General features: G+C 48.5%; 1 protein-coding gene across 2 annotated transcripts in view; it reads left to right on the top strand.

Annotated features, from left to right (window-relative positions):
• The window catches only part of TRIM54 (tripartite motif containing 54), a 26,402-nt gene that overhangs the window by 13,306 nt on the left and 3,953 nt on the right, over nucleotides 1-9,143 (top strand). The window contains exons 2-4 of one of the 2 annotated variants that reach the window (XM_011949808.1): nucleotides 3,605-3,777; nucleotides 4,282-4,453; nucleotides 4,563-4,688. In XM_011949808.1, coding sequence (XP_011805198.1) covers nucleotides 3,605-3,777; nucleotides 4,282-4,453; nucleotides 4,563-4,688 — 471 coding nt within the window. The remainder of the gene's footprint in view (nucleotides 1-3,604; nucleotides 3,778-4,281; nucleotides 4,454-4,562; nucleotides 4,689-9,143) is intronic. The other variant, XM_011949812.1, reaches the window with a different exon arrangement.

The following is a 9,143-nucleotide window of genomic DNA, read 5'->3' as shown; positions in this document are numbered from 1 at the left end:
CGGGGTTTCACCGTGTTAGCCAGGATGGTCTCGATCTCCTGACCTCGTGATCCGCCCGTCTCGGCCTCCCAAAGTGCTGGGATTACAAGCTTGAGCCACCGCGCCCGGCCTTATTATTCTATTTCTTGTAGTCTAAGTTAGGGATGATTGTTCATCTCCTCGACCATCTTTTTTTTTTTTTTTTTTTTTTTTTTTGAGACAGAGCTCTGCTCTGTCGCCCAGGCTGGAGTGCAGTGGTGCAATCTCAGCTCATTGCAACCTCCGCCTCCTGGGTTCGACTCTCGGGTTCGAGCAATTCTCCTGCCTTAGCCTCCCGAGTAGCTGGGATCCTCAACCATCTTTACTAGAAGTTCTTGAGGAATAAATACAATAATGTCTGGAAAACCCATGACACAGTGCTTTACACATAATAAGCCCTCAAAACTTTTTTTTTTTTTTGAGATGCAGTTTCACTCTTGTCGCCCAGGCTGGAGTGCAATGGCACGATCTCGGCTCACTGCAACCTCCACCTCCCAGGTTCAAGTGATTCTCTTGCCTCAGACTCCTGAGTAGCTGGGATAACAGGCGCCTGCCACCGCACCCAGCTAATTTTTGTATTTTTAGTAGAGATGGGATTTCACCATGTTGGCCAGGCTGGTCTCGAACTCTTGACCTCATGATTCACCCGCCTCGGCCTCCCAAAGTGCTGGGATTACAGGCATGAGCCAGCGCACCTGGCCTCAAAACATTTGTTGCGTGTTAAGTAATGAGTATCCCTGCCTTTGTGGCTCAGGAAGAGGAAGGGTGCAGTGAGGGATGGAGGTTGGGGAGAGAGGCTGCCCAAGAGTTTATCTTTGCTGTGGGATATAGGTCCCCCTTCCTCCCATTCAAGTACCTTTATATGCTTACCATCAGCAAATCAAAGATAAGAAAGGAGCCTACAGCCTTAGAGTTCTCCCAACACCTCTTTCCTCACTTGGATTCTAAATATTGAAAAGTAATTGTATTAAGCAAACAAAAGGCAAGTGATTATACACTTTAACGCATTCCCTAAACTAAACAATATTCATACATTTCTAGCTACTGACAAGGCAGATGTACAAACGCCTTGAATTATCTCAAACTAATCTGCCCAGGTTTATGATGGGCTAAAGGTTAACATGATTCTCAAGAAATCCCAAGAAAGATGTGGTATTTATGGCACACACCAGTTACTCTCCCCAAGATAAGCTGCTGACTTCACAGTGGGTCCACATTTCCTGCCTTGCCTACAGCCCTTGCTACCAAAGGATCAAATAAGACCCTTGACTTGGCTGCACTCTGTGCATGATGGGGTGTTGCTGCACACATGCAAGGGGCCTTCCGAACTGTCTTCTGGTTGGTGTGTGGTATAAGGGTTTGGAGAATTTCATGCATCCCAGTTGTAGGAAGTGCATCTCAATATGCTAGGTCATAGGTGACCACTGTCTCCATTATTCTCTCAATGCATGGTCTTCCAACCAGTTAGGATTAGGTTCTGTTACGAGTGGCAGAAACACCAAAATAACAATGGCTTAAAGAGGGTAAAAATTTGCTTTATTCTCAAGTGAAAGTATGAGTGGACAGTCCAGGACTGCCTCATCAGAGACCTGCTCCTTTCATCTCGTTACCATTCTCAACATGTGGCTACCACTTCATGACTCAAGATGGCTGCTTCAACTTGAGCCATCCCATCTTGTTTCCAGTCAGCAGGCAGGAGAAAAGGGGAGGAGCAGGGCATGCCCTCCCTTGAAAGACGGTTTATGCAATTTCCTACAAATTACACAAAACATTTGCATATACATCCCAGAGCACAGCCAACTGGCCACACCCAGTTGGAAGGGAGGCTTAGATTCACGGTTTTTGTTCGTTTGTTTTTTTGAGATGGAGTCTCCCTCTGTTGCCCAGGCTGGAGTGCAGTGGTACTATCTCAGCTCACTGCAGCCTCCGTCTTCTGGTTTCAAGCAATTCTCCTGCCTCAGCCTCCCGAGTGGCTGAGACTACAGGTGTACACCACTGTGCCCAGCTAATTTTTTTATTTTTAGTAAAGATGAGTTCTTGCTATGTTGCCCAGGCTGGTCTCAAACTCCCGAGCTCAAGTGATCTGCCCACCTCGGCCTCCCAAAGTGCTGGGACTACAGGTGTGAGCCACCACGCCCAGCCCATTATACCATGTGTCTTGTTAAAACTCAGGGCCCTCATTATTAAAGAAGAAAAGATGGTGAACATCTCGGAACAATAAGCAGTGTCTGCCGGTCTTTCATCTCTGCATCTCCCCACACGTAGACTCTTTTCTCTGTAGACCAGCCTTCTCTGTTCAGAGTTTATGACCCCTCACACTTTCCAGGGTGGCCATGATGTCAGCTCTTAGCCCAATTCCACAGGTCTGTTCAGTTCCTAAGCAGCACATAGCGCAGCCAGCTAAGCCCCTGAGTCTCAAGTGCAAATTCTTAGGAGAGAACATTTAATTGGTTCTGCTTGGGTCAGGTGATCACCTCCTTAGCTCTGAATCAGTCATCTGTGGCAGGGATCTCCCTTCTAGGATAGGATGGAGCAACTTCTCTAGGAAAGAGATGTAAGCGGGAGGAAGTGATGGGTGTCTGTTAAGTCCTCCTTCTGAACTTACCCCTGTCACAACACCCATCCTGCTGGATGCAGTTGTTGGGTGCTTGTCCTTAGAGCAGGATGCGTTTTCTCTGTATCCTTATCTCAGAGTCTAGCAACTACCTGGCACACTATAAATGAATAATCTGATTTTATCCTCAGCTTTACAGAGGTTGAATGCCTGCCTAAATTTATATAGTTAAGAGGTTGGGCATGGTGGCTCATGCCTATAATCTCAGCAATTTGGGAGGCCGAGGCAGGAGGGTCGCTTGAGGTCAGGAGTTTAAGACCAGCCTGGGCAACATAGTGATACTTCATCTCTACTAAAAATTAAGAAAATTGTCTGAGCATGGTGGTACATACCTGTAGTCCCAGCTACTCAGAAGGCTGAGATGGGAGGATTGCTTGAGCCCAGGAGGTCGAAGCTGCAGTGAGCTGTGATCGCACCACTGTACTCCAGTCTGGGCATCAGAGAGAGACCCTGTCTCAAAAAAAAAAAAAAAAAAAGGCATCAGAGAATTACCTGGCTAGTTACTGTTTGTGAACCCCATTGTTGAGCACTTGTGTCTGCTGTACCCCTCTCCAGGACTGCAGAGAATCTCCCCCAGATGTGGCTCAAGAGGGCCCCAGACTGGAAGACATTGGCCGCACCACTCAGAGTCCATTTCCTGCCTCGGCCTTATTGCCAAGGCCAGTGTCTCCCCACGGCTCCAAGCTGGGCCCCTGTGGAGAGATCCCAGCCTGACTGTGCCTTTACCAAAGCTGGTCTCTAGATGCAGGGGCACTCTAGGAGGTGGGCTGAGTAATGAAGCAAAGGTGGGAAGCAGGGTCTCCATAGCCGTACACCCTGCGCTGCTCTCAGAGGTGGATCCAGCCACAGAGAAGAGCTGACGTCTCCTCTATCATATTCCTACTCCCTAGCCCCCAATCCCTTTCCCCCTGCCTCCTCCGAGTCCCTTCATGCCTCCCCATGCCTGTTCTCTCAAGCCATCTGTACCTGCAGGCCTCGAATCCTCTATGGCAGTCCCGGGGCTCCACCACTGTGTCTTCAGGAGGCCGTTTCCGCTGCCCATCTTGCAGGCATGAGGTTGTCCTGGACAGACACGGTGTCTACGGCCTGCAGCGAAACCTGCTAGTGGAGAACATTATTGACATTTACAAGCAAGAGTCGTCCAGGTGAGCCACCAGGGTCTCTTGCCTCTCTATATGTCAGGGCTTGGGACATAGCCAAGGAACCCATCAGAGCCAGAAGGGAGAGACTGAAACCCTCAACCCACCTGTTCTGTCTAGAGACAATAGGACTGGATCCGGAGAGGGATTGCCTCAGGCCTCCCAGAGAGGGCAGTCCCTGATTCCCTAGCCAGTACTTCACTCCTACCCTCTCCTCCTGGGAGAGGCTGGCAGTTCACCAGCAAGATCCTCGCCAACCCTCCAAGACTTCCTGTCCTGTGGGACTTCCCTGCCCCCCGAAATACAGACTATTCTTGGATCCAGGCCTTCTCTATCTCTTAGCTCCTTCTATTCCCCAAACTCAGAGCTCTGTGGAAGTACTCACCAGTTCAGCCACAGCACTAGCTGCAGGGATGGAGAAAGTGGTGGTGGTTGGTGGAGGCTGAAGAGAAGGTGTTCCTAGGACTCTTCATGCTTAAGGTCCACCTCCCCCTGCCCACTCCTCTCTAGGCCACTGCACTCCAAGGCTGAGCAACACCTCATGTGCGAGGAGCATGAAGAGGAGAAGATCAATATCTACTGCCTGAGCTGTGAGGTGCCCACCTGCTCTCTCTGCAAGGTCTTCGGTGCCCACAAGGACTGTGAGGTGGCCCCACTGCCCACCATTTACAAACGCCAGAAGGTATCAAACAGGGGAGGGAGTAGATGTGTGGGAGATGGGGGCTTAGGACAGGGTCTCAATGTCAGCCTCTTACTCCACTTATCTTTTGTTTATTTCTTTATTTATGTAGAGACAGGATCTCACTCTGTTGCCCAGGCTGGAGTACAGTGGCACAAACACAACTTACTGCAGCCTTGATCTCCTGAGCTCAAGTGATCCTCCCGTCTTAGCCTCCCAGAACACTAAGATTATAGATGTGAGCCACTGCACTCAGCCCTATCTATTATCTATCTATCTATCTGTCTATCTATCTATCTATCTATCTATCTATCTATCTATCTATCTATCTATCTATTTTGAGATGGAGTCTCGCACTGTCTCCCAGGCTGCAGTGCAGTGGTGCAATCTTGGCTCACAGCAACCTCAGCTTCCCGGGTTCAAGCCATTCTTATGCCTCAGCCTTCCACGTACCTGGGATTACAGGTGTGTGCCACCACGCCCAGTTTTTTTTTTTTTTTTTTTTTTTTTGATTCCTGGCTTCATGGGATCTGCCCACCTTGGCCTCCCAAAGTGCTGGAATTACAGGTGTGAACCACTGTGCCCAGTTCCATTCATTTATTTTTGAAGAGATATGGGGATCTCTGTCGCCCAGGCTGGGATGCACTGCTATGATTGTGATTCACTGCAGCAGCCTTGAACTCCTGGGCTCACGTGATCCCTACCACCTCAGTCTCCCGAGTAGCTGGAACTACAGGCATGTGCTGCCATGCCCAGCTAATTTATTTATTTATTTATTTGAGACAGAGTTTCACTCTTGTTGCCCAGGCTGGAGTGCAGTGGCGCAATCTCGGCTCACTGTAACCTCTGCCTCCCAGGTTCAAGCGATTCTCCTGCCTCAGCCTGCTGAGTAGCTGGCATTATAGGTACCTACTACCATGTCCAGCTAATTTTTTGTATTTTTAGTAGAGATGGGGCTTCACCATGTTGGCCAGGTTGGTCTGGAACTCCTAACATTAGGTGATCCAACCACCTTGGCCTCCCAAATGCTGGGATTTCAGGCTGAAGCCCCACACCCGGCCCTAATTTTTTTATTTTTACATAGAGACAGGGTCTCAGGCAGGGCACAATGGCTCACACTTGTAATCCTTTGGTAGGATACTACTACTAATAAATAGTAGTAGTAGTAGTAGTACTAATAATACTTTCGAAGAAGGAGGCAGGGGATTGTTTAAATCCAGGAGTTCGAGACCAGCCTGGGCTGTGTAACACAGTGAGACCCTTGTCTCTACAAAAAATTAGCTGGGCATGGTGGCATGCCTGTAGTCCCAGCTACTCAGGGGGCTGAGGTGAGAGGATCACTTGAGCCCAGGAGGTTGAGGCTGCAGTGAGCCGTGATTGAACCACTGCACTCCAGCCTGGGTGGCAGAGTGAGACCTTGTCTCAAAAACAAAAATAAAATATTAAAAAGAGAAAAGAGACAAGATCTCACTGTGTTGCCCAGGCTTGTTTTGAATTCCTGGGCTCAAGCCATCCTCCTGCCTCTGTTAGAGGAAAGAGGTCTTGATTCAGACGCCAAGACAGGGTTGTTGGATCTTGTACAAGAAAGAATTCAGGGCTAGTCCATAGAGTAAAGTGAAAGCAAGTTTATTAGGAAAGTAAAGGAATAAGACAATGGTCACTCCATAGACAGACCAGCCCCTAGGGCTGCTGGTTGCCCTTTTTTTTTAGACAGAGTTTCGCTCTTGTCGCCCAGGCTGGAGTGCAATGGTGCGATCTCAGCTCACTACAACCTCCGCCTCCCAGGTTCAAGTGATTCTCCTGCCACAGCCTCCCAAGTAGCTGGGATTACAGGTGCCTGCCACCATGCCTGGCTAATTTTTGTATTTTTGGTAGAGACAGGGTTTCACCATGTTGGCCAGGCTGGTCTCAAACTCCTGAACTCAGGTGATCCACCCTCCTTGGCTTCCCAAAGTGCTGGGATTATAGGCATGAGCTACCGGGTCCAGCTTGTTTGCCCATTTTTGTGGTTATTTCTTGATGATATGCTAAACAAGAGGTAGATTATTCATGCCTTCCCTTTTTAGAACATATAGGGTAACTTCCTGACGTTGCCTTGGCATTAGTAAACTGTCATGGCGCTAATGGGAGTGTAGCAGTGAGGACCCCCAGAGGTCACTCTCATTGGCGTCTTGGTTTTGGTGGGTTTTGGCCGGCTTCCTTCCTGCAACCTGTTTTATCAGCAAGGTCTGTATGACCTGTATCTTGTGCCGATCTCCTATCTCATCCTATGACTTAGAATGCCTTAACCATTTGGGAATGCAGCCCAGTAGGTCTCAACCTCATTTTACCCAGCCCCATTCAAGATGGAGTTGCTCTGGTTCAAACGCCCCTGACACCTCAGCCTCCCAAAGTGTTGCTCCACTTAGTTTTAAAGTCAAGCAGGCTGGGCGGCGTGGCTCACGCCTGTAATCACAGCACTTTGAGAGGCGGAGGCGGGTGGATCACCTGCGGTCAAGAGTTAGAGACCAGCCTGACCAACATGATGAAACCCCGTCTCTACTAAAAATACAAATATTAGCCAGGCATGGTGGCATGTGCTTGTAATCCCAGCTACTTGGGAGGCTGAGACAGGAGAATTGCTTGAACCCGGGAGGTGGAGGTTGCAGTAAGCTGAGATCACGCTATTGCATTCCAGCCTGGGCAACAAGAGCAAAACTCCGTCTAAAAATAAATAGCCCAGGCGCGGTGGCTCACACCTGTAATCCCAGCACTTTGGGAGGCCGAAGCGGGTAGATCACGAGGTCAGGAGATTGGGACCATCCTGGCTAACATGGTGAAACCCCGTCTCTACTAAAACTACAAAAAATTAGCCAGGTGTTGTGGTGGCTGCCTGTAGTCCCAGCTACTCAGGAGGCTGAGGCAGAAGAATTGTTTGAACCTGGGAGGCGGAGCTTGCAGTGAGCCGAGATCGCGCCACTGCACTCTAGTCTGGGCGACAGAGCAAGACTCCATCTAAAAATAATAATAATAATAATAATAAATAAAATAAATAAATAAATAAAAATAAGATCAAGTGGATTAAGCCAGGTGCAGTGGCTCCTGTCTGTAATCCCAGCACTTTGGGAGGCCAAGGTGAGTGGATCACCTGAGGTCAGGAGTTCCAGACCAGCCTGGCCAACATGGTGAAACCCTTTCTCTACTAAAAATACAAAATTAGCTGGCATGGTGGCGGGCACCTGTAATCCCAGCTACTTGGGAGGCTGAGGCAGGAGAATCACTTGAACTCTAGAGGCGGAGGTTACAGTGAGCTGAGATTGCGCCATTGCACTCCAGCCTAGGCAAAAAGAGTAAAACTCTGTCTCAAAAATAAAATAAAATAATAAAATAAAAGTCAAGCAGATTGGAGTGAAAGTCCTAGCTCTGTGTTTGACTCGGTATGTGACCTAGTTATGTTACTGGACCTTTGTGGCCCTCACTTTCCTCATGTGTAAAATGAGGGTGAAAATGCCTACTTGTGAAAGTAGCTATGAGGATAAAATTCGATAATGGATGAAAGCAGAGACTTCAGTATGGTGGGCTAGATACTCTCAGGGTCCTCTCACTATCACACAACTAGATTCTGTGTGAAACAGAATTTTCAAATTATATTGCAAAGGAAATCAGTGGGGGTGGGGAGGGGCGAAAAGAAAAGGCTGTGGCAAGCACAGAAAAGGCAGCATTTCCCAGAGGACCAGATACCTCCAAACCCCTAAAAGAGGGGTACCTGCAGCTAAGATTCCAGAGACCTGGCTGGGCACTGTGGCTCACACCTGTAATCTCAACACTTTGGGAGGCTGAGGTGGGCAGATCACTAGGGCAGGAGTTCGAGACCAGCCTGGCCTACGTGGTGAAACCCCGTCTTTACCAAAGATACCAAAAATTAGCTGGGCATGGTTGCAGGCCCTGTAATCCTAGCTACTCGGGAGGCTGAGGCAGGAGAATCACCTGAACCTGGGAAGCAGAGGTTGCAGTGAGCTGAGATAACGTCATTGCACTCCAGCCTGGGCAACAGGGCAAAAGGTTCCGGAGACTGCAGGTTAAACTAGGATCCTAGGAACTAAAGCAGTAAATTGCGCCACCTGGCTTTCAACAGAGGCAAATGCAAATACTGCCTGGAGGAGAATATGCTCAATTTAGGCCCATAGGTATTCCCTAGATTAATTAATATCAACAAAATATTGTCTCACAATTGAAGGTGCACAGAGAAACGTAATCCATGAGTGATGTCAGCAGACACAAAAATTATAGATTTAGGACACCCCCCAAAAGGAACTGAGATATTGGAATTATTAAATAATTGGAAGTCACTATGAATCAAATGCTTTTTAAAACAAGATGAAAAATTTTAAAAACCAAACAATAATAGAATACCAAAAAACAACCATGTAGCTGGGTGTGGTGGCTCACGTCGGTAATCCCGACACTTTGGGAGGCTGGGGTGGGAGGATCACTTAAGCCCAGGAGCTGGAGACCAGCCTAGGGAAATGTTGAAACCCTGTCTACAAAAAAAATGCAAAAAATTAGCTGGACGTGGTGGCATGCACCTGTAGTCCCAGCTACCTGGGAGGCTGAGGTAGGAGGATCACCTGAGCCTGGAAGGTCAAGGATGCAGTGAGCTGAGATTGAGCCACTGCACTCCAGCCTGGGAGACAGTGAGACCTTATCTCAAATA

The sequence above is a fragment of the Colobus angolensis genome, unplaced genomic scaffold (genome assembly GCF_000951035.1).
Source record: "Colobus angolensis palliatus isolate OR3802 unplaced genomic scaffold, Cang.pa_1.0 Scaffold109, whole genome shotgun sequence".
NCBI lineage: Eukaryota > Metazoa > Chordata > Mammalia > Primates > Cercopithecidae > Colobus > Colobus angolensis.
This window is presented reverse-complemented; position numbering and strand designations above follow the sequence as displayed.